Source organism: Oryctolagus cuniculus, chromosome 7, assembly GCF_964237555.1.
Source record: "Oryctolagus cuniculus chromosome 7, mOryCun1.1, whole genome shotgun sequence".
Taxonomy (NCBI): Eukaryota; Metazoa; Chordata; class Mammalia; order Lagomorpha; family Leporidae; genus Oryctolagus; species Oryctolagus cuniculus.
The window spans coordinates 75,817,606-75,842,894 of NC_091438.1; the positions used below are offsets into that span (position 1 = coordinate 75,817,606).

The 25,289-nt window shown below is 47.2% G+C and overlaps 1 protein-coding gene across 6 annotated transcripts in view; it reads right to left on the bottom strand.

Annotated features, from left to right (window-relative positions):
- The window catches only part of SLC44A3 (solute carrier family 44 member 3), an 80,249-nt gene that overhangs the window by 5,638 nt on the left and 49,322 nt on the right, over nucleotides 1-25,289 (bottom strand). For 3 of the 6 annotated variants that reach the window (XM_017346061.3, XM_002715848.5, XM_008264858.4), the window contains exon 12: nucleotides 23,936-24,022. In XM_017346061.3, coding sequence (XP_017201550.3) covers nucleotides 23,936-24,022 — 87 coding nt within the window. Of the gene's footprint in view, nucleotides 1-20,698; nucleotides 21,338-23,935; nucleotides 24,023-25,289 lie in introns of those variants that run through there. The other 3 variants (XM_070076938.1, XM_070076939.1, XM_008264857.4) reach the window with 3 other exon arrangements.

Genomic DNA, 25,289 nt, shown 5'->3' on the forward strand with positions numbered 1-25,289 from the left:
TTCCTTCCGTTGGTTCAACCCCCAAATGTCTGCTACGGCCGACACTGCACCAATCCAAAGCCAGGAGCCAGGTGCTTCCTCCTGGTCTCCCATGCGGGTACAGGGGCCCAAGCACTTGGGCCATTCTCCACTGCCCTCCTGGGCCACAGCAGAGAGCTGGACTGGAAGAGGAGTAACCGGGACTAGTACCCGGCGCCCCAACTGGGACTAGAACCCAGGGTGCCAGCACTGCAGGTGGAGGATTAGCCAAGTGAGCCACAGCGCCAGCCTATAATGTTTTAAACTAATACACATCTGTCAGGGAGGTGAGGGGGACATATTAATTCCAAATATTTTGCTATTATAATGTTTGTAAATATTATAATATTTGCAACTAATATCTTAGTTTCCTGATTTGGAATAATTTAAGGATAAATTTCCAGAAATAACATTAAGCCAGAGAGAACAAATATATATGTGTTTATGTTCAGATGAGAATTTTTTTAAAAGATTTATTTATTTGAAAGGCAGAGTTATAGAGAGGCAGAGGCAGAGAAAGAGGTCTTCCATCCGCTGGTTCACTCCCCAAATGGCTGTAACAGCCAGAGCTGAGCCGATCTGAAGCCAGGAGCTTCTTCTGGTTCTCCCACACAGGTGCAGGGGCCCAAGCATTTGCGCCATCTCCCACTGCTTTCCCATGCCATTGCAGAGAGCTAGGTTGAAAGTAGAGTAGCCAAGGACTCAAACCAGCGCCCATATGGGATGCCAGAACTACAGGTAGCAGCTTTACCTGCTACACCACAGCGTCAGCCACAACATGAGAATATTTTTCTAAAATACCTTCCTCTTAGGATCACATCATTTCAAGACCATCTATTTCTCCTATTTCTCTTGAAATCTTTAAAATGCCGTTGTTGTGGCATAGTGGGTAAAGCTGCTGCCTGTGACACTGGCATTCCATATGGGTGCGGGTTCCATGTCCTATCCGGCTCCCTGCTAATGGCCTGGGTAAAGCAGCAGAGGATGGCCCAAGTATTTGGGCCCCTGCTACCCAGGTTGGACACCAGCTGAAGCTCCTGGCTTCTGCCTTTGGTCTGGCCCAGCCCTGGCTATTGTGGCTATCTGAGGAATGGACCAGAGGATGGAAGACCTCTCTCTCTGTCTCTCTATCTCTCTATCTCTGCCTTTCAAATAAATAAATAAATATTTTTTAAAAATGTAATTTGCACTTCAGCTATCAAAAAGAATTTACAATCATCAAAATGCACAGGAATACTACCTGCTTGGGTTGTCATTTATTTTGGCTTAGAAAAGCATTGAATTTTTCATCCCATGATATACAAATTAACCCTTCAGAAATGCCACGAGGAGACTAGTTTGGGTTCTACTGGGCTGGTTCACCCCCCACATCGCAGGTCCTAGTCAGAGCGAGAGGAAGAAGGGGTCAAGAGTAGCAAGTCTGGGATTAAGGGCACAGAACGGACTGACCCAACTTACCGAGTCTCTCCTCACCCAGGCTGACGGGAGAGGACTGTTTGGTCTCAAGAAGGCCAGGGGCCATCCTGCCTAGCAGGCGCCACGCTTGCTCAGAGGGGATTTTTCACTCGCATGGCAGATTAAATCCCTGTGAAACTGCCTCTGTGGTAGTGCACACAGACTATTGGGTTTCTGATTTACCCAGACTAGACATGAAATTTGCTTTTAAACCCCAAACCAGCTGCTTCAGTGTGTGGATTTGCGCCGTGGGTAGAGTTGTAGAAACACATTTGCTCATTTTACTTAACTAAGAATCTTCAATCATCTAAGGTTCTCAGAGACCCCACAGACCATTCATTAATACTCAAAACACATCTGTAGGGTGGGCGAGTGAGGAATCAGGATTGTTCTTTCGCGGACTGGAAACCAAGATCAAAAGCATCTTGTAGGCACCCTGGTGAGTCAGTGAGGCAGAACACTGTATTTCCAGGAGGACAACTGCTATTTGAAAGCGTCGTGGTCACAGGAAGCACAGGCTCTGTAGCCAGACTGTCTGAGTTCAAATCCCAGTTCTGCAGCTGACGAGCTGTGGGTCTTGTGTAAACAACTTAAACTGAGACCTCAATTTTCTCATCTATAAAGTGAGCTGTAGCATCTGCTGCAAAGGGCTGCGGGAGGATTAAAGAACACGCTCTCCATAAAGCATTTAGCAAAGCACCAGGCACACGGACACGGTGCCATAAAGGGCGGTTGTTACCAGCCAGACCTCACCGACGATATCATTTACAACTGGGAACACAGAAGCCGCTCTGCAAGTGTGTGAGGGGGTGTGGATGGAGAGGACCAGGGTTCCTTTGTCCATGGGCCTTAATCACTCTCCCAGGGGGCCAGAGAGAGTGGAGCCTGCCTCTCCGCCATCCCAGGCTGCAGGGAGGCCTGCTTCATAGTGCCGGCTCCGCCATGTGCCACTCACTCTCTTCGCATTCGGGCTCTGCCTCCAGCTCTGAACCAAGATTGAGGTTATTTCTGAGTCATATGCAGGGTTCGGGAGGGGGGCATACAGTTTTTATGTGCACTTCTTTTTCCAGAAGCTCACTGCCTCAAAATCAATGTAGCACCCTTGCGTATAAGCAATAAAAATCAATTTTGCTCCTTGGCTAGGATGATTAAAGGTTAAAAGGGGACTTTCTCATGCATGTGCTGACTCCACAGATTTGGGGGCCCACAACCATTTATCTCTTCTTTAATGTTTCTTGCTCACTGGAAGAGGGCATCAAAAACACTGTGACAGGGAAATTACATGTGCCTTCCAGCAGTTACTATGCAGCAACATTCTACCACGAGATTCAACCCTGAGTGCAACAGAGACCTAGAATTAATGTCTGAATGAAGAGGTGGAGGAGGGAAGGATCACTGGAGGCGCAGGATGGGGAGTGAACATTTCTGCAGTTTCAGCATTAGCCAATTAATACTCGTCCCGAGTAGAAGCTGCATCCTTTCAAGCAGCTGGAAGACGGACTAGGCTAATTTTTCAAGATCACAATTCCTTCCACGGAACACGTGTATCTTCCCCAGCTGACAAAACTTGGGGTTACCACGCGAGTGTATTCTGTAGAAAAAAGCCTCTAATAAGGATTAGGAAGCATGTTCTCTGTGTTGGTTGCAAAAGTGAGTCAGAACATCTTGAAGGCTACTCTTTAAGCAAGCAATCAAGAGGTAGCTTTAACTTATTGCCAGACAAAATTCAGGGTGTGTGTTTCTTTAGTTTCACAAAACAAATGGATATCCCTGTGTCCTGAAATTGAAGTTACAAGTTTGTAACTGTAAGCTGTATAGTTCTGCATATATTCCTATGGACTTACTCCTAAGGGTACATTTTAAAAACTTGTTATGGGGGGCTGGTGCTGTGGTGTAGTGTTTAAAGCTGCCACCTGCAGTGCTGGCATCCCATATGGGTGCCAGTTCAAGACCCAGCTGCTCCATTTCCGATCTAGCTCTCTGCTATGGCCTCGGAAAGCAGTGGAAGATGGCCCAAGTCCTTAAGTCCTTGCACCCACATGGAGGACTCAGAGGAAGCTCCTGGCTCCTGGCTTTGGATTGGCACAGCTCTGGCCATTGCGGCCATCTGGAGAGTGAACCAGCAGATGGGAGACCCCCTCCCCTCTCCCGTCTCCCCTCTCTTTGTGTAACTCTTTCAAATAAATTAAATTAAAAAAAAAAAACTTGTCATGGGATTCCAAATCCCATTAAGTTGGTGGTAAAAATGCCATCTTAATTGTTAAAGTGATCATATTAAGTGTTAAAGTGAACATATAGATAGGATTAAGTGTTAAAGTTATCACATAATTAGGATAAAGTGTCTAGTAATAATAATAGATAGAATTTAAAAAGAGTGACTGTTCCAACATGGGAAGCAGTCCACACAGTAGACTCATAGAATGACAATCACTTTAAGTAACACTCTGACCTCAGAATCAGCCCTTAAGGCTTCCTGGTCTGGCTGAAAAGCCCGTGAGAGCATTTCAGGCATGGAAAGCCAAGATACTGTGGCAAAAAATGTTCTACGTGAAGAATCGCTGTGAGTGAGACCCATCAAAGTGAAGTGCCCATCAAAGAAGGATGTACTGTTCTCTAAAGGGAGAACTTCCACTTTGCTTATGGCCTTATCTAAATGCTGATGGAGATTGTGGATTCAAAAGGCTTCCATAGCCTAGGCAGCTCATGTCAAGAGCCTCAGGTGGTCCCTGACATACATAAGAGTGTTAATTGTTAAAATAACAACAGGAGTCACTGTGCATTAACTCCCCATGCAGGACCTCTGTCCTCAATGAGTTGTATTATGAGAGTTAACTATAAAACTAATTTTCAGTTTGTGTGTGTGTGTGTGCACGTGTGCAAACTGTTGAAATCTTTACTCAGTATACAGTTGGTCTTCTGTGTACAAAGTTAATTGAAAATGAATCTTAATGGAGAGTGGAACTGGGAAGGGGAGAGGAAGAAGGAGAGGAGTTTGGGTGGGAGGGCGGTATGATGGGAAAAATAACTATATTCCTAAAATTGTACTTAGGAAATTTGTATTCCTTAAAAAAATAAAAAAAAATTAAAGAAAGAAATTGAAGTTACAAAAATGCAAAAGATCCACAACTTTGCCATGGTGGGCTTGCAACCCTTGGTGCCAATTCTCATTCCCTTTCTTGATTAAGATTAAAGACTCCAAAAAAAAAAAAAAAAAAAAAAGATTAAAGACTCCTGTTATGGGCTGGAGTTGTGGCACAGGGATTTAGGTCTCCACCCATGCCACCAGGATCCCATATTAAACTGCTGGTTCTAGTCCAGGCTGCTCCACTTCTGATCCAGCTCTCTGCTAATGCACCTGGGAAATCAACAGGTAATGGCCCAAGTGCCTGGGCCTGTATCCGTGCCACTCAAGTGAGAGACCTGGATAAAGTTCCAGGTTTCTAGCTTCAGCCTAGCCTAGCCTCAGCTGTTGTGGCCATTTGGGGATTGAACCAGCAAAAGAAAAATCTCTATTTCTGTCTCTCCCTCTAACTCTGCCTTTCAAATAAATGAAATAAATCTTTTTTTTTTTTTTTTAAATAAAAGGACTCCAGGGGCCAGCATTGTGGTATAGTGGGTAAAGCTGCTGCCTGCAATGCCGGCATCCCATATGGGCTCCAGTTGAAGTGCCAGATGCTCTACTTCTAATCCAGCTCCCTCCTAATGCACCTGAGAAGGCAGTGGAAGATGGCCCAAGTGCTTTGGCTCCTGTACCCACATGGGAGACCCTGAGGAAGCTCCTGCCTCCTGGCTTCAGATCAGCCCTGCTCCAGCTGTTGTGGCCAATTGGGGAGTGAACCAGTAGATGGAAGACCTCTCTCTCTCTCTGAATTTCCCTCTCTCTCTCTCTGTAACTTTGCCTATCAAATAAATAAAATAGATCATATTTTTTAAAAAAGAAAAAAAAAAGACTCCTGCTAGGCACAGGCTGACCAGTTTCAAGCTTTCTCAGACCATCATCTACTGGGCACCGTCCCAAGTTTTGGAGTGCTGGGGAGGGACATCACTGGCAGTCCTGCACGGCCGAACCAGGAACCAGAACACAAGTACAAGAGCAACAGGTTGCGGAGCAGCAGAGGAGGGTGTACAGCCAGGCAGTGAACAGGGAAGACTTTGTGGAGCCGGGATTTGAGCTGTCACTTGTGCAGACCCTGGAGTGAGGGGCCCAGCAGAGGAGTGGGGCAGATACGGGTCTGCAGGAGTCCTGAGCCAGACCTTGCCTGTTGGGGCTGAACTGCCTCGCTGTGGAGCACAAGACAGGGCAGTGACAGGAAGGTGGGGAGGACCCCCTGCTCTTCGGCCTGAGCTTCTGGAAGTTCTCCCAGACTGCAGGCGAAGTTCTGGGTGCATGCCCCTCATCACCATCTTCTGCTGAGCCACAAGCTCTGCACTGCCCAAGGCTCTGTCCCCCCAAGCTTTGGGGTGCCCCCAAGTAGCTCCATGATGTCCACAGCGTTGTGCTGGAGGTGGGCTTAAGTGCTGTGTGGCCACTGCACACACTGACCCCAGGCGCAGTCACAGGCCAGGGGCCAGGCCCCAGGACAGCGAGCTCTTCTCTGAGGAGGAAATACAAGTTCTAGGAACTGCAGCTCTTCTCAGCTGCTCTGGCTCCTTTCCCCGCTCCTCAGGAGATGCCTTAGGACAGAACCCAAGTGGCCAGGCACAGCAGCCTCACGATTCGTATCTATCTATGCCTTTTCACTTCAGGCAGGCGTGCACCTCCTGCAGGCGTGCAATGCCAATAAATAACAGTGGCGAAGGCGGCCTGCGTGCATACTGCACACCAGGCTCCACACCGCCCTCCCCGGACCACTCACTCACGCCGTCCTCTCAACAACCTCAACCTGGTGCGGCAGGGCAGCGAGGCTGGGCGGCAGGCCCAGGTCAGACGCGGGCGAGCCGTGTTGCGTCACCCTGCCATGAAATGGGCCTCTGACTCACTCAGCCCATCTGCAGGAAAACATTTACTTTGAACTGCACTTTCTGCTTTTCCTGCCCGAAGGTTCAAAGTCATAAAGCAGCTCTGTCCTGAGCTGCGCCATCCCAAAGAGACAAGGACGCGACAGGATGGCTCAGTGGGCAGAGCTAGGCTCCACTCAGCTCGCCACCACAGCCTGGCTGAGAGGCCTCCTAGGTGACGTCCCACCCTAGGTGCCTGGTACCCTGCTTGGGAAGGGTGTCTGCTGGCTCTGAAGCTCTCTGCTAAAGTGGCCATGTGGGTGGTGGGCGTCACAGTGGACCAGGCAACCCCTGGCACACCCCCTTCATCCTCTTATTTCATCACCTCGCTGTCTCACCGCTGCTCGGTGAAGGAATCATTGTGGGTATTAATACTCCCGTTTTACAGAAAATTCTAATTACTATGGCAAAATGAAAGCAATTCGAGGGAACTTTCAGCTAACAGCAAAGCTAGTGCACCTCTTTCACTTACTTTGAGAGTGATCCAAGAATGTTAATCATAGCTCTTACAGAGCGAGAGCGGTTTTTGGTTCCCGAAGTCCAACCCCACGTCTGCACAGTTCTGCCCTCTGTCCCCACGCGTGGAGCGTGGCCCTCGGTCCCCTCGCTCAGCGGCAGGGGTTCTGCTTCTGCTGGCAGAATGGTGAACCTGAGTCTCTGTTGACTCTTCAAAAAATAAACAGTTTCTCTCCATAGAGGAGGAAGGTATTTGCCAAAAACCCTGCCATGAATAGCCCGCTTTATTTCAGGAATGCGTCTTAACAGAGTGCTGATATTTATTAACTCAAAATAAAGCAAGAACCAGTAAAACAAACTGGAGAAACTGAACGATGAACAAATCACACCGGCATTCAGATCTGCCTCAGGATGCAAAGAAACATGGTGAAATCCGAGTCCGGAGACACCCCAGTGCCATTCAACGAAGGGCCCTGCCTGGGACGTGCAGGCCAGCTTGGAGCAACCGCCCCCAGCCAGTTCCATCCAGAGCTCTGTTTTTATCACAAACACAAACAGCCTCTGGGCCTCCCAGGGCCCAGTGTTCACTGCTCAGATCCCATCAGGAATCCACTGGTCGCCAGGTTACCAACAAAAGTCCAGGGAGTTAGCCAGTAGGGAAGCGAGCCAGTCCCCTCGGGGTCTGACCGGGCGGGCGGGAGGTGAGCAGGAGAGGGAGGAGGCTGGGCAGTCGCCTCTGCTCTTTTAAAATGGGATGGATTTTTGCCTAACTTTTAGAATCAAGGCTTTATTAATTTCATGCTCATCATAAAAAATAACAAAGTAACACAGAAAGATAAAAAAGAAACAAGAAACTCAGTCTGATCCCACCCCTCTGAAAAAAAACATTGCTAAATAGCATCGCCAGGAGCTCACCCCAACATTCCTGTACACATATCACAGACAGAAGGACGCAGCGTGGACAGAGAGATGGAACCTAGCTCCATGTAGTATCTTAAATACAGGCCCAACTGCTAATGTGACTGCCACAAAGAAAACGAAACTGAAACTGAAGGAATATTTGAACTGCAAACCGGACCTTCACATGAAAGATGGAGCCTTCTGAAAGATCTTGCTAAAACCTTATAAAAAATATTAAGAGGTTAGAGTACTTATTTTTTACACTGCATTCTGAGTTTAAGCAGTGTTACTGATGAGTCCTTTTGCGCTTCCTCCTGCCTCCTGATTATAGTGCATTTCATTATTATTCTGACTTTGTCAGGGATTTGAAGAGTTGCAGCCCCTCCAACAAAGACAGCCTCCCCATTGGAGTGGGCCTGGTGTTCCTTGGTAAGGGGTACCCAGGCCTGCCACCTTACAAGCATGCTCCATGTCGCCTGCACGTCACCCATGCAGTCCCTCTGCTTGCAGAGGTTGTCTCCTTCCTGACCCCCACCCTCTCTGATGGGCTAATGTTTGTTGAACAAAGGATGATTTCTTCATAAAAATCTCGCAGTTGATTGATTCATTTGTTCCTTCAGTAAAAGGCAGCCCAGCTGTCCCCTAGGAGAACCATTCATTTTAACGAGGAGGAAACGGTCTCTCCGAAGGCTACGTGACCCAGGGGAGGTGATGATGCTGAACGTGAATCGGGGATTCACTGGCAGTGCTCAGTGTGAGAGGGCCCTGTTCTTGCACAGATCTAGAAAAAGCCCCAGTAGGTCTCTACATCTTGCTGAACATGACCTTCCCTTGATCTGCCAGCAGAGCTCTGCACCCTACAATGAAAACGCAGCACAGCCACTGTCGGGTTCTTGCGAGCAGGCAGGTCCAGGACTGAGGGCCGTGGGGAAGGGGAAGTGCTGCCTCCGGCCAATAAGCTCTTTCCCAGCTACAGAGCACTGTCATGTCCATTTATCTCACTGGACCTACGCATAATCAGTGCAGGAAATGAGTGAGCCAGAGGCAGGCCTGCTCTTCTGTAAGGCCAGATCAGGCTGTGGACCTGGGAAATGGGAAACGCAGAGGATGAGCAAGGCTTGCGCCGGTACTGACTTCAGCTTCGTTAGAAAGATTAAACAGATGGGCCTGTCCCTGGTTAGTGAGCACCACTGCTTTCCTCCTCCTGCTCCTTTGAGAAGGACTCCAGGAAGCACAATGAAACTGGTGAGTCTGTGGCTTCTGGAGTCCTAGATGACCACCTGGTTTCAGTGTAGCCATCCCAGCAAGCTCTTCAGTCTCTGGGCTTCAGTTTCCTTATCTGCACAAGGGGTTTTACCTAGCGCTATCAGGGTGATGGCAGCTGGGACTCCCCCTTAACTGGGTTTCCCCTGAAACTGCAAACTTAAAAACCTCTTGTTTTATCTCTCCATTCCTTCCCCGAAAGTTCCTTGTCTTAAGCTTTAACAGTGGGTCTGACCGTATCTTTTTAAATCCCTGCTTTCTTAGGACACAACTGCTCTAGACTGGCCTTCCAACCCCTCCCCTGCCGGTAACTTGCCTTGCCAGCATTTCCATTTACCACTCTCTCCCACCCTACTGGTAAAACTATCCCTAGATCCCGTGGCTGGGGGTGCAGACTTGTTCTCCTGCCTCTTCCTGGCTGTCCCTCCTCCAAAGATGGGCAGTGGGCAGCAGGTTCTCTAACACTCGGAGTATGGCTTGTTCCCTCCAAAACTCACATGGAAATCTGCCTGCCATTGTAGAGACGTTGGGCAGTGGGGCCGTTGAGAGTGACTGGCTTGCTAAGGGGGATTGAGGCCTGCATTAGTTATTGTGAGAATACTGTTCTAAAAGCAAGCCAGGCTGCCCTAGCTCCTGCTTCCTCTTCTGCACGGCCCCTTTTGCGGTTCTGCGGTGTAACCACATGACACCAGGCCCACACCAAGTGTGGCTGCCCCATCTGGGACGTTAGCCTCCAGACACGGGAGTGAAATGTCCTTCCTTAAAAATGACCCAGTGGGGCTGGTGCTGTGGTGTATGGGGTGCCAGTTCAAGTCCTGGCTGCTCCACTTCCCATCCAGCTCTCTGCTATGGCCTGGGAAAGCAGTAGAAAATGGCCCAAGTCCTTGGGCCCCTGCACCTGCATGGGAAGACCTGGAGGAATCTCCTGGCTCCTGGCTTCGGACTGGGGCAGCTCCGGCCGTTGTGGCCAATTGGGGAGTGAATCAGCAGATGGAAGACCTCTCTCTCTCTGCTTCTCCTTCTCTCTCTGTGTAACTCTGACATTCAAATAAACAAAGAAATCTTAAAAAAAAAAAAAAAAAAGAAAGAAAGAAATACCAGTGTCAGGTATTTTGTTACAGCAACAGCAGATGAACTAAGACACTGCCTACTCGAGAGGATACACAGACGGCATATGCAAAACTCTCGCTGGGTACCTGGTATACTGTACAGACTCAATCATAAATGACTGCATTTATATATTTTAAAGGTTGGTTTCTTCAGAGCACATCAAGCATTTCTGATCTGAAGCTCCAAACTGAGGAAGTTGCAAGTGGGAGATGGAGAGCAGAAATGGGAATGTTGATGCGCTTTTCCTGAGTTGCACATTTTGGGGAAATAATCCTGAGTTGTGGGTCTGTCCCCCCGCAAACACATTGCTGGTGGGTGTGGGGCCGCCGTGGCCAAAGCTGACCCATCAGGCCAGATGAGAAAGGCCTAGTGTCAGCAGCCTGGCAATAAACTAACAGGGTGCTGCTTGCCAGGAATACATATACAAGCTGTACCGTCGCTTGGTCCACCCTGCAATGGAAAACTCTTAGGAGAAAAACACATTTGCTTAAAAGGCATTCACTGTAATAAATTACTCTTCTTTTTTTTAATTGTGGTTAAAAAACATAAAACATTAAGCTTAGCACCTTACCCATTTTCTGGGTAGAGCTTAGTTGGGGTGTTACGTGTATTCCTACTGTGGTGTGACAGTTCTCCTCAGCTCTTTCACCTCGCAACATGGAAACTCTGAACTCACTGAAAATGACTTCTCCCTCCCCTGGTCCCCAGCTGTTGGTAGCCACTTTCCTACTGTCTGTTTCTATCATTTTTGAATACTTTGGATATTTCGTGAGTGGGATCACACAGTATTTGTCCTTTTGTGACTGCTTAATTTAACATCCCATCCTTGAGGTTCACCCACATGGTAGTGTAAGGCAAGACTCCCTTCTATTTTAAAGGCAGTCTACTCCACTGGATGTAAGTGCCACATCTCCCTTAGCCATCAACACACCAATGGATAGTTTGGATTGCATCTACTTCTTTGCTATGGTGAATAATGCTATGATGAACCTAAGTGTACAAATATCTTTTTTGAGATCCTGCTTTTAATTCTGGCTACGTACCAGGGATGGGATTGCTAAATTATTTGGTAATTTTATTTCTAATTTTTTGAGTGACTACCATACTAAACCAAATTACATTTCCATTAACAGTGATGCCCAAGGGTTCCAACTTATCCACCTCCTCACCAACACTTGTTATGTTCTATTCTTTTATAATGGACATCCCGATGGGAATGAGGTGATTTTTTTTTATTTACATTTCCCTAAAGCTTCATGATGCCAAGTATCTTTTTAAGTGCTCATTGGTCATCTCTATAGCTCCTCTGGAGAAATTTCTGTTAAGTTCTTTACTCATTTTTTAGCTGGGTCATTTGGAGTTTTTTTCTGTTGTTGAGTTATACAAGTTCTTTATATAGTCTGGATATTAACCTCTTACCAAATGTGATTTGCAATTATTTTCTCCCATTCCAGGGGATGATTTTTCACCCTGATTGTTTCCTTTGATATGCATAAGTTTTAAAGTTTGACAAAGTCTCCTTTGCCTATTTTTAATTTTCTCTCTCTCTTCTTTCTCTAACTCTGCCTTTCAAATAAATAAATTTAAAAGAAGAAAGGAAGGAAGGAAGGAAGGAAGGAAGGAAGGAAGGAAGGAAGGAAGGAAGAAAGAAAGAAAGAAAGAAAGAAAGAAAGAAAGAAAGAAAGAAAGAAAGAAAGAAAGAAAGAAAGAGAAAGAAAGAAAGATAGATAGATCATATGGCCATAATTGCAAAGGTTTATTTCTGGGCTCTCTTCCCTGTTCCAGTGGTCTATATGTCTATCTAGCATATACTGTGTTTATGTCAGTATCACTGTCTTAATTACTGTGCCTTTAGTGTGACAGATGTTTTCTGTCTGAACCTCCCAAGACTGATGTCTGGATCTCCCATTTGAGCCTCCCCTCTCCACTGGTACTTCTGCTCAGAGAGCAGTTTCCTTTGTAGTCAGTTCAAGGTGTGGTTAGGATAGCTCCAATGAGAAAAGTCAGCTCTGTAGCTTTATGTTTTTTGGACTTCACCAAGTTTCTTTGTTGTTGCTTTGATGGAGGCAAGATGGAGGCAGGACAAACACACCCAGAGAGCCCTTCTCCACCCCCGCTGAGATGCATCCTGATGAAGTCACTCAGTCTCAGCTGTCTCATTCCTTGGATGAATGCAAAGTCTGGCAAATACTCTTCACCCCACCCCTGTGCCAACTGAAGCATTCTGCACAGGCAGGAGGAGGGAGCAGATGAAACCACCTGGCGAGTTGTCTAAGCCTGGATCTACTTGCCAAAACTTTTAGGAACTTTTTAGCCCCACCTACATAAGAAAGCCAACTGAACCAAAATTCTCTGAATTGCTTCCTCTCCTACTTTTCATGGAATCTGTCTCTCAAGCGTCTAGGGAGATGAGACTAGACTGAAGGGAGACTGCACAGCTATCCCTAATATATGCTCAATGCTTTACTTTATGCTCTCCTGAGGGTTTTCTCCTTTCTCTCCTCTGTGCATTTCCCATTCAAGCAAGACTCAGGCTATACGTTCATCCCCCTAGGTGAGGTTAGGGTGCCAGGTGGGGAAGGGGGCAAGAAGGCATCTAGTCTGCAACTCTTACTACAGGCTCTGTCTTCCAAAACTTTATTTCTTTAAGGCCTTCGCTTCCAGGTGAAAAGGAGAAAGGAGGGGACTCCAGTATAAGACAAAGTTCTTGGAGTGTAGGTCTTCTTTCTACACAGCACTGGGTGGGACAGGAATGAAGGGAGGACTGACGTCTGCTATTTGTAGCAGATCATGGAGGAGTGGCAAGGCTCTTTCACAGCCACTCACAAGGTCCTGTCTGCCCAGGAGTGAGGGGGTTCCACAGATATGGAGCTTGTAGGTGACCAGGGCAGTTCATCACCTACCACTAGCACATCTAGGCAGACAGGAACATAGGTGGCCTTGCAAAAGATTCCTGCTTCCCAAGAAGCCCTGAAGACCTCATGATGATGGGAATGTCTCAAGGGCAACCTCCCTCTACTAACGCCTGGGACACTGGACACCTCATATAACTCCACAAGATGAGAGCCCAAGGATAGGAGATTAAGTTTTGTGTCAGTCCAGTAGAATGGAGCTCAAATTTAAAAATTAGTTTGAGAAACAAAATATAGTACTTGTTGGACATCTGAGTTTGTGGCTGAGATCCACACCCATGAGGAAGACATTCAAAGAAGAGATGCAGGTAATGGTAGTCTAGAGCATCATAAGATTCCAACTTGTAACAGAACAAGAACAAGAATTAGCAAGCACTAAACTGAAGTGGCTTATTACTCCCTCAATTGCCATGACTCACGTATCCTTATTTTTCTTTTCATGAATACATTTTCTAGTCTCTGGCTGACGATCATTTCCTTCTCCCAACAAGTCTCAACATCTAGGACAAAGACTACTGGAGAATGACAGCTGAGGAATGTACTCACAGACAGTGCCTTGCTTAGAAAGGTGTGGTCGGTGTTGTGGTATAGAGGGTAAGTCTACTGTCTGCAGTGCTGGCATCCCATATAGGCACTGCTTCAAGTCTTGGCTGCTCCACTTCCGATCCAGCTCCGTGCTAACATACCTGGGAAAGCATCAGAGGATGGCCCAAGTGCTTCGGCCCCTGCACCCATGTGGGAGACCTGGAAGAAGCTCCTGGCTCCTGGCTTCAACCTGGCCCAGCCCTGGTCATTGTGGCCATTTGGGGAGTGAACCAGCAGATGGAAGATCTCTCTGTCTCTCCTTCTCTCTCTGTAAACTCTACCTTTCAAGTAAACAAATAAATCTTTTAAAAAAAAAAAAGAATCCCTCAGGAAAACTAGTGAAGACTTAAATTAAAAAAAACATAAGATGGCTGGCACCGTGGCTCATTTGGCTAATCCTCCACCTGAGGTGCCGGCACCCTGGGTTCTAGTCCCGGTTAGGGCGCCGGATTCTGTCCCAGTTGCCCCTCTTCCAGGCCAGCTCTCTGCTGTGGCCCGGGAGTGCAGTGGAGGATGGCCCAAGTGCTTGGGCCCTGCACCCCATGGGAGACCAGGAGAAGCACCTGGCTCCTGCCTTCGGATCAGCGCGGTGCACCAGCCGTAGCAGGCATTTGGGGGGTGAACCAATGGAAGGAAGACCTTTCTCTCTGTCTCTGTCTAAATCTGCCTGTCAAAAAATAAATAAATAAGAAAGAAAGGAAGATGGGGAAAGGAGGTGGGGTGAACGCGAATTTCAAAGTGGGCAGGCAGAACTTTCTGACGAGACCCCTGTTCCAGAGGAACCAGAGAAATAACACGAACAAACCTGCTCTCCATCAACAGGAAGATTAGATTTGTGGTAGGAGCTACTTCATGGCTTAATTTCATTTCCTACACTAAATGAATTTGGAGAATGATGAAACTCATCTATAATCTTTACATTCCTTAGGCACTTGGGGTTATGTTGATAACTTGGATTGTGAAAGTTCCCTCTTCCATTCTGAACAGCCTCCCACACCCAACCCCAGCCTACTGTGATGGCAGATGGTGGCCTGGCCCAGCCTCAGTTACCAGGCAAGCGGGGAGCCCACCACAGACACCAGCCTGCAGACGCGAAGAATATTGAGAGGGGCTCTCAGATGGTCACACCCAAACGCCCTCTCTCAGAGCAAGGTTTGCACATCTCACCTGCTTCCTTATTTATGAGTTGTTTGGCTGACTCCAAAGGTGTTTTTCAGAGATCAAAGCTAAAAACACAGGCAGCCTCCCTCAGTGTTTTTCTGGTGTACCTGGGACTTGTCATGACAAGAAGTTACAAAGAACAAGCAGGCGCTGGTTCCCACGCAGCACGGAGCTGAGGCTCGTGAAGAGTCTCACGTGAGGCCAATGGCAGTTCCTTGGATCCAGTGACTTTTTAAACCCCTGTTGTTGGAAACAGTCCCGGTGCCCTTCCTAGGCGGTGGCAGGCTCTTGAGTGCTGATAAACAGGAGTGGAGAGAAAGGAAACAAGGGCCGGATGCAGAAGAAACAGGCTCTGAAGCCCACCTTCTGGGCAGTGGGGTGGGGGCAGGCTTTCTCTGTCTGGGTCACACTGGTTCTCTGTCCCTGGTCTTGGGTTTGCATTTGAACGCCAGATTTTCTTGCACCATAAACCTTTCTGTTGGGGAAAACTCGGGCATTTTTCTGGATTGCAAGGACCAGAAGGACCGTTCTTAACCATCCAGCTCCCCTAAAAAGAACTGCAGTGGTTCTGGCTGGAGGTGGCGTGGGGAAGAGAAAGGTGTACTTGGAAGAGAAGTTCCCTGCCTATGCGATTATGTTAACACATCCCTACCTGAGCAAGTTTGCTGAGTCATCAAATGAACTCCGCTGTGTCCCAAGCGCCCCAGGCTCTAACCAGGAGCTCCTACACTTAGTGGGCTGATAATAATGACAACTTCCACTGATTCAGTTTGTACTCCGATCTGCCAGGCACAAAACTGAGACCTTTGCAAATATTCTCACTATTCTCACTTTAATTATTTATCATAACCCTGGGAAAGAGACACTTTTATACTCAGTTTAGACTTCCAGTATTTGGTGAATGAATGAGTAGATTATAGTAATGTAACCCAATGCTTCTCTTCAAAAGAAACCAACATTTATGGAGCATGAAGTAAGAGCCTGGTACCAAGATTTAATGATTATATATATTAGCTTTTTTGGCTTTCCCAACTGCTTGTGAGGTAGGTATTAAGAATTTTGCTTTACATAAGGGGTCTTCAAAGTATTTGTGGAAAATGTGTATTATGAAATAGCTCTAACATGGATTTCAATTTTTTTTTGCACCAAAATAAACCCGATTATATTTCTCTATGAGCTTTTTGAGATCAAGAGGGGAGAGGCTAGCAGGGGTGATGTAACTTGTCTCAGGTCACAGAGTAAGTCAAGGAGCTATGATTCAAACCCAGGTCTGTCGGCCTCAAGGTTTTCATTCTTCTCACTCAATCATACTTTTTGGAAAATGGATATATGGACCCTGATCCAAAGAGGGTAAGAAGGAAGGAAGAAGTAGCTCTCAGGAGATGTGGCTGCTATCTTCTGGAATAAGGAAGGGCTGAACTGTGAGGAGGGCAGGGGAGGCTCGTGGGGCACAGAGGAAAGCCGAGGATTTGGTGCCATGAATAAAGGGTGTGACCTTGATCTTCCAGGACCCAAATGTTCCTTGCCCTCCGCCCCTGTGAGTGTGGTCCTGTCTTCCATGTTTCTCAAGGGATGGGGGGTGGGGGAGATCTATATGTAGTTCCGCTCAAAAGGTAGGCTGCAGCACCTCATGGCAACACACCGTGTGATGCGACATACTTATCTGTCTGTATTGTCTCAATGTGCTCAGGGCAGGGAGGAGAAGACACGAGACGGAGAAGAGGGAACCAGAAAGAGCAATCCTGGTCGAGGCATTCAAGCTGCTGGATGCCAGATTCTGCTTTAGTGAGGGCTGGTGTTCTGCGATCTCTGCCGACCTGGGGCTCCGAGTTCCTACCTTGTGGGAGGAGCACCCTGGTGGACTGGGGAAGAGTGGTTTGAGTCCTGGTGTGGGGGTGGTCTTGAGTCCCCTGGCTTTGTATTTCCATAGCCAGGGAGCTCCGTTAGGGAAGGTGATACCTCTCGTTTGCTCTCAGGGGAGAAGGCAGACTTTGGGGACTGGGCGAGTTTGAAGGAGAAGCAGAACACAGTCTGGCTCAGCCCCTCCCTCACTCTCTTTTGGAGTCCACCTGTCACCCAGAACACAGCCTCTCAGCTCGTGGAGGAGGTTTACCTTGTTGGCTGGGCCTGGGTTAGCCTTTCAGATTCAGGGGTGAAACATTAACCAGGTTACTGCCTACAACTGTTCCTGTGGTGCATTTTCCACTCAGCTGATTCGGTTTCAAGGTGTTATTTTTAATCTTCACCTGCTTGATCTTGCATCTCTCAATCGTTCAGAACTTGGACAAGGAAGAGGGGATTTGTGAGGCTGTTGGTGGTTAATGCACAAAAGCCCAGCAGCTGGCACACAGTAAGTGCCCAATAAATAGGCAGCTATTCCTGTCTTTAGGAGCTGCACACTTTAGAGAAAGTCAAGCGATTAATGCTGAATGCTCAGCTGCCTTCAAGGAGAGTTTCCTGCCATTCCCAGTGCCCTTGCTAAATTTTCTTCCCTTCCCTACGCTGATGCCATCATGGATTCAGCAAATGCTACTTTGCCTCTCTAAGAAGGTAGAATTCCAAGTCATTGGACTTCAGTCTAATATAAGATGGCAGCTGCTCCCTGGGCCTTGCCCTAAAGGGACTTAGAGGAGGCTCAGGCCCACTTGGAGGGGGCTGCAGGGCCTCACCCTCCTGGGCCCTGACCCTTACAGCATGCTCACAGCAGGTGGAAACTGGGCTCCAGAGAGGCTGTGCACAGGAGAGCCAGACAAAGCCATGCCCATATGCCCAGCAGCTTCTGTGCCAGGCACCAAGACACAAGAAAATTCAGTTTGTTTTCTCCCAGACAGTCTGGGGCCTTGAAAAAATAGGTGCCTCCATTCCTTTCTATTTAAAGCCAGGGTTTTAGCATTTGCCACGGAACAGCTGGCTGTGGGGATTATCATTGTCTATACAGGAGCCTTAATGCAAACTATCATATTGACACACTTGTGAGTTTCTTCCTAAAAACGCACCCCTGGGGCAGCTCTTGAGAGCCCTCACCATCAGCTGGCTGCCCGGGAATAACTCTAAACCAATTGGTGCGAGTGGGAGGATTCAGAACCACTGCTGTGGTGAGAAGAACGGCTGTCTGCATGCTCTGTGATGACACCACCCCTTATGGCTATGTCAGATATGAAAGAAAAGTTGCTTCTTAAGGTCCTCAACATCATTTTAAATAAATGTAAGTTAGGGAGAAATTGTACAATATTCAGGACTTGGCCTTTTTTTTTTTTTTTTTTTTTCCTGAGACACACATGCTACTCTGGGGAGAGGGAGGAAGAGTCACTGGAGATTTGCCAATTGGCTTGGGATGAACTAGAACCTGCCATGGAAGTCACCGCATGCTCTTGCTATTGATGGACTGTGAGAAAGAGAATCAGCGAAACAGAGCTCACTGCAAGGAGAGGGAGAAAGAGATATTATAGTTGAGTCTGCCACAAAGGCCTAGAGTACAGAGACCAACATTATATTCACAGAAAAGAAGTACTGGCAGGCAGGGCAGGTTGGGGAGGGAGCACTAGGGGTGACAGAGGGGAGGGGAGTCTGTTTCCCGAGACACTGAGGTTTTCTGTGCACCACACTCCAGCAGATTGGCTGGGACCTTTCTGATCAGGAAGCTGCTGGCATTGCTGGGCAAATGCAAAGAGGCAGAGACGTGTGCATTTCACACTGCAGGACATACCTAGATAGATGCCAAGAGTGAGGGTAGCAGGAAGTAGGGAAAGTTGGCTGCACCACACTCTACCGACCACATCATATGCCCCAGAATCACCTGTCCCCTCAAAGACAGCCGGCCCAGACTCATCAGCTGATCACTACCTGGCAAAAAATGGGATGTGAGAATGATCAGGTGCTTGGGCCTTACCAGACTGTACTGCCAGCTGCTGCATTTCTCACTACCCAGCAGCACAACGGGGTGTCACTGAAACGTGGGGATCACACATAACCATGGCTCCTCCTGGTCCACTCACATTCTTAAGCTGTGCTACCAGATTCTGGAGGCTCAGGATCAGGGCAACATGGAAACCTTGTGTGCCTCTGTGATTACAGGTTAAGTCCTGGCCAAGCACAACGTGAAATAAAATGACCCTTTCATTTTGGAAAACAGTCCGTGTTTTTCCCATTCTCACCCCCATGTCCCATGCAAGGGGGCAAGGGGGCACCCGCATGCTCCAGCCCTGGTCTGGACACTCCATGTTTCAGCAAGCTGCACAATAGCCTTAGGGGTCATTTTAACCCAATTGCTCACTTTGCAGAAGCTCACAGAGGTTAGGTGACTCACTCAAGTTACCCGATGAGGGAAGAGGCAGAGGCAAGCTGTTGCCACACCAGACTCAGGAGTCTCCTTTGCCCAGGGGCTTCTCCCACGAGACTGGAATAGAAATCATAGCTGTCCAACTCCTTTGACATCAGCCCTCAGCTCACTTCCTATACCTACTCCCACTTCCGCTGGAAGAAGACTGCAGAGGAAGGCAATGGTTCAAGTGATACACACAGCCAACTGAACGGGACCCAAATGGTGAACACAAGTAAAATGTTCATTAAGACAACTGACAACACAGGCATCTCCCACCACTGCACAGGGACACAGCCAAACTATGCAGGTAGCTAGGCCTGGCCTGAATGGATTAATGGATTTGAGTGTTCAGGAAACTAAGCAAAAACACCAATTTTGGTTGAAAACACACACATTTTTGTGAGCTTTAATAACACACTATCTACTTTACTGATTGATAAAGAGCCTCCCATGGTACTCAAACATTAAAACCAATGGAATTCTGCCAGTAAAAATCAAAAAGAGTTTTCTGGAGTGTTCAGATCAGTTTGGAGCTATCAGGACAAGTGCTGTGGTCCACCCATGGACTTTGCTCCTTGGGGAACACTGATCTAAAACCAACTGCGACCTGTGTGTGTGTGTGTCCACAAGGGACAAGAATGTGCACTTAGGGGGACACTTCCACAAGGAGCTGCATGTGGACACACACAAAACACCACAAGGAGTGCCACCACTTCCACAGGGGCTTCTCAGCCCGGGCCCTGGCAAGTACTGAGAGGGAGTGGGGATGCCGCAGGGTCTCCTTGCCTGCAGCTCTCTGAGCTCAGCAAGACTCCTAGAAGCTTCAACCACTGACTTGCCTGTGAGCTGGGCAGGGCCAGGCCTCCCTGACGCAGCCTTTCTTAATCTATAATTGCATGATTCATAGCTCACCACCCTCAGTGACTCTACACCTTTCTTGTCCTCTCCCACAAAAACCTGCCACATAACCAGACTTGTTCTGCCAGCAAACTCACTTGTCTGGACCCTGGCTTGGCAAGGCCTTGAACAACCCTGGACGGTGGTCACGGATCCCTCTGTGGCTATTTTAAAAAAATGCACCCAGAGGCCAAACAGACCTGGATTCAAAGCCTAGCTCTGCCACTAAGGATGTGTCTTCTCTACCCACTCAGGTTCCTTATCTGTAAACTACAGATGCTATCGTAAAGGGCCTCAAAGACTAACAGTTGGCGGAATGCAGGAAAAATGCTTAGCACACAAGTGGCAATGTGGTGAAGTGCCAATCGCCCACAGCGATTGCTGTTGTTGCTGTAATTAGCTCGTGAATGCCAGCAGGGGCCCCATGTTCAGGTTAGACTGCGTCTATGAAATTTCTCCTAACTACCAAGGCTAATGACCTTCCCCAATTACAAATATTCCGCTTCAGGACTTCCACGGCCTTCATTCCAGTACACAATCACACATTTTTCTTTTCTTTAAGATTTATTTTATTTATTTGAAAGGGAGAGAGAGAGAGAGAGAGAGAGAGAGAGAGAGAGACCGACCTTCCATCCACTGGCTTATTCCCCATATGGCTGCAATGGCTGGGGCTGTGCCTGGCCAAAGCCCAGGGCCTCTTCCAGGTCTCCCACGTGGGTGCAGGGGCCCAAGCACTTGAGCTATCCTTCACTGCTTCCCCAGGTGCATTAACAGGGAGCTAGATCAGAAGTGGAGCAGCCAAGACTCCAAATGTTGCCCATATAGGCTGCTGGTGCTCTATGAAACAATGCTGGCCCCACATTTCTGAACTGTCACCTCCCTAGTTATGGTTAGGTTCAAATGGTTTACACACAGTTAAAAAAAAAAAAGATTCTTCGATAAATGAATGTGAAGGTGAACACATACAATTTTTTCAGACACACATACACTTGGTATTTATGATACAGAGGGACAAATAAATGAGAAATGATGAGATTTGGAGTTTTACCCCCAAAATCTGCCACTGAATTGTCAGACAGCCTTAGGCTGTCTACAAGGTTCAGCAAATGCCACCTGCCTCCCCCCAGAATTTAGTGAAGACAGACGAAGCTTTAAAAAGCACTGGTAAAACACAATGGGCTTCTTGATGTTGACTGCAGAAGTGCATCTGGGTTTTTGATGGTAACAAATGGATCTCATTCCCTTGTAGCTTTCTCAGCTCCTATTCCACAAAACAAGTTAAATAAGATAGGCCCCAGACCTTTAAAATCTGATTCCTGGAGACGGCGATGCCAAAGGTCTCCCTAGTAACTCATTCCGATGCCCAGAAATGTCTCTGAAAGCTAACTGAATTTTTTTTTCACTTCAAGCTCACTTTCCTTTGTCCACTGCCAAATGAGATCAACAAGAGCTGTGATCACCACTATCCAGTCATCACCCTTATTCTCAAAATCTTCACCTGCTTTCCCGGAGTGGATTTAGACCAGAGAAGCGACCTTGCCATCTCCATCAGTGTTCCTATCAGTTCTTTTTAAAACTATTTTTACATTCTTCTTCCTTTCTTTCTCAGCTTCCTAAAACTCAGGCCTCCCAGCAGTGCCCACATCAGCTGGTGTTGCCCAGCTGTATAGGGGTCACCCCCAGGTCAAGACTCCATGACAGCTGTTCAGGCCACAGTCTAGTGTGCGGGCCTCCTGATTGGAATCCCAAAGACCTATTCCTGCATGCACCACTGCCGGGGTCAAGGCTAGGACAGCCTTTTTGTGATTCAAGAACAATTACTCTCCTTGTATATCTGTCATAAGGATTCATCACTATACCACTTATGATCCTGGAACCATTTCTAACTCGCAAGGGAAAAGGACTGGTTACTATAAGGCTTTGGAACTGCAAAAGGTAGAGAGTATGTCCTTTAGCAATAGGGCAGAGAAAACCAACACGAGAATGATGAGAGTGATTTTCAAATGTATCTCAGCAGCAGAGTCCTGGCTTCAAAGGAAACATTCATGGCTTTACACCCCTGCTCCCATCAGAGTGCAGCTGCTCTGGTGGAAAGGGAAGGCAGAGAGGGGTGTTACAGAGCCAGCCTCAACCTCCTCCTCCTCTTCACCCATCTCCCCACTCCTGCAGCAACCACAAGGGGCCTACAGGCAGGGCAGGTTGAAAACTGGAGTGAAAGAGGAACACAGTGGCCGGCGCCGCGGCTCACTAGGCTAATCCTCCACCTTGCGGCGCCGGCACACTGGGTTCTAGTCCCTGTTGGGGTGCCGGATTCTGTCCCGGTTGCCCCTCTTCCAGGCCAGCTCTCTGCTGTGGCCTGGGAGTGCAGTGGAGGATGGCCCAAGTGCTTGGGCCCTGCACCCCATGGGAGACCAGGAGAAGCACCTGGCTCCTGGCTTCGGATCAGCGTGGTGCACCGGCCGCAGTGCACCGGCCACGGGGGCCATTGGAGGGTGAACCAACGGCAAAAGGAAGCCCTTTCTCTCTGCCTGTCTCTCTCACTGTCCACTCTGCCTGTCAAAAAAAAAAAAAAAAAAAAAAAAAGAGGAACACAGAAAAAACAGAATTTGACTTTCTAGTCCATGTTTCTTAGCCTTGACATTGTGCATCCCTATAATTTGTCATAGTTTTCACACAGTTATGTGATGTATCTCAAAATGCTTAAGAAGTAAGCTGGTATACACGCACACTTATCTTATCCCATGACAAGTACATTCATAGTTTGGCTCGACTTATTATATGGTCCAATACTATGAAAGGTGCTACGGTATTTTCCTGTGTTTTATATGTGCCTACTTGTAATAATCCAAATGATCAAGAAATGTGTTCTAAGAGGTACTCTGAGATTCTTAGGAAGAGCCTTAAAAAAAGTTTTACTATAAAAGGCCACCCTTCTCTGTGAATAATGAAAGGCATTCTAAATACCACTTATAAGACATTGAACGCTGATGGTGTAATTACTGCCTTTACTTGCAGTGGTACATTTATTAGGAAGAGGGGAAACAATAAGAAGTGAGGTTTCTGTGAACATTTAAATGATGAAACAATCTGTTGACTTACAAAAATACTGTTTGGTGTAAATTTGGCCAAGGGCTATTAAAATTTCCTAAATGATCTACAAAAAAATAAAACATATATTTAAAGTTCCATCAATTTGAAAGACTCAGAAGAGAACAAAAACCATCTGAAATTCAAACAATTGTAATATATAATTTTAATCATTTTAAAGGAATATTTATAGCTTAAAAGGGAAAGCCTGGTGAAATATATAAAAATTAGGGAGGCAATTCTTTCCCTAGCTCAAGAAAATTATAGCTCTTGGAGAAGACACTGAAAATTAGCTCTTGGTTGATATATATTCACTGTGCTAGGGCTTTGAAAGACTCCTTCCCCTCTTTATTTCTGGAAGGAGAGACACTTCTCTTGGAGAATCTGAGGAATAGCTTTCACAGCCTAGGGTATACGCCTGCAAATCGGCCTGGGGGTCAGATCTGCCCAGCCACCTGCTTTCCACCGACCGCGGCTATGAATGATTTTTATGACTTTAAGATGGCTGGAAAATTCATCCAAAGACAAAGACTATTTCTTGACATCTGAAAGTCCTATGAAACTCACATGTCAGCATCCATGAACACAGCCACGCTCATTGGTTTACATTTTGTCTCCGGCTGCTTTTGTGGTTTGATCGCAGAGGTGAGCAATCCTGACAGAGACCGGATGGCCTGAAAGCCTAAAATAGTTACACGATCTGCCCTTTTACAGAAGAACCTGCCAGCCGGACCCCTCTGTGTGTTCCTGGGGCACGTGACAGGAAACATACCTGGTTGAGATGGCACAGGTGTTTGTCGAGGTACTGGAAACAGCAGTGGCCACATTTGAATGTGCGCCTCGCGCATAGGCTGTGCTGCTGGGACCAGGGTCCAACCACAGGAACAGCGTGAAACACGAGAGAGAGAGAGAGAGAGAGAAGGCATGAGCAGCAGCAGTTTCTGGAGCCCCTTTGCTCCCCACACTGAATTACACACCTGGGGACATGGGGGCAATTCTCATTCCAGGTGGAAGAGCCCCTACTTTGCTCACAGGACTGCTCAGTATTAGTACTGCTACTGACCACCAAACAGCCCCTCCTGCAAGCTTACCTGTGTGGCAGCTGTGAACCTCAGCAGAAAGGCCAAAGGACTAGCTCATAGTCAATGGCAAAGGCAAAATAGGCCTCTGGTTCTAGTTAAAAAAAAAAAAAAAAACACCTCTCTTCATCTGCCCTCAAGTGTCTTAAATGGCATACTTTACTTTCTCAACCCAAAGTTTATATTCAAGAAAAATCCACATCCCAGAGGTAGCAAACAAAACGAAACAAAACTCAAAACCCCAAACAAATAATACATTGTGGTTCCTGGTTATATGCTCACATAAATAATCAAGCCTAACTTTTGGAAAAATAAATCCTATAGTGAGACTTTCAGGACTAAATTTCAAGAGATAAATCGGTCCTTTGAAATATAACTTGATTTGTGCATAACTCAGGAATGAGCAGTTAAAGAAAATGCTGGGGGGAGGGGTGAAGGACCATGTCCTACCCAAGGCCCAGAGTAGAAAAAAAAAAATCCCTCCAAACAATCCTAAAATAGCTTAGGATGAGGACCCCAGGAATAACACAGCCTTATATGGATATTTTCTTGTCCCAGTGTTAATTCAATTGGAAGAAACTTGATCTGGAGACTTGTCAGCACTGCAGTGGTTCTGAATGAGCCTCTTTAATGTAGGAAAGATTACAGGGCAGTGGCTGTGTGAAATGTTTAAACTGTAGGCACGGCCCTGGGCTGCAAGTGTGCTGAGGAAGACGGTTCTCGCTAACCTAAGGATACATTTCTCCAGCAGTGACATCACTGGAAGGGGGCTTCTGGGGAGTGATAAATAACTTTACAGACCTCAGTCAGAGGGACCCTGGGTCTCTCCCCGACTTCTCTTTCAGATTTATGGAAGGCTGTTTCCCCAGAGAGGTTATAGTCCCTAGCTCCAGGAGGGGCAGCAAGCTCCCAGCTGGCTCGGTAGTTTATGATTCTCTATTGCTTATGTATGTATTTCATGGGACTTCAGAAAGTTCAAGGAAAATATATAAAAAACATGAAAAACCCACGCATGGATTTCAAAAATGGATTTGTAAAAGTAAACAT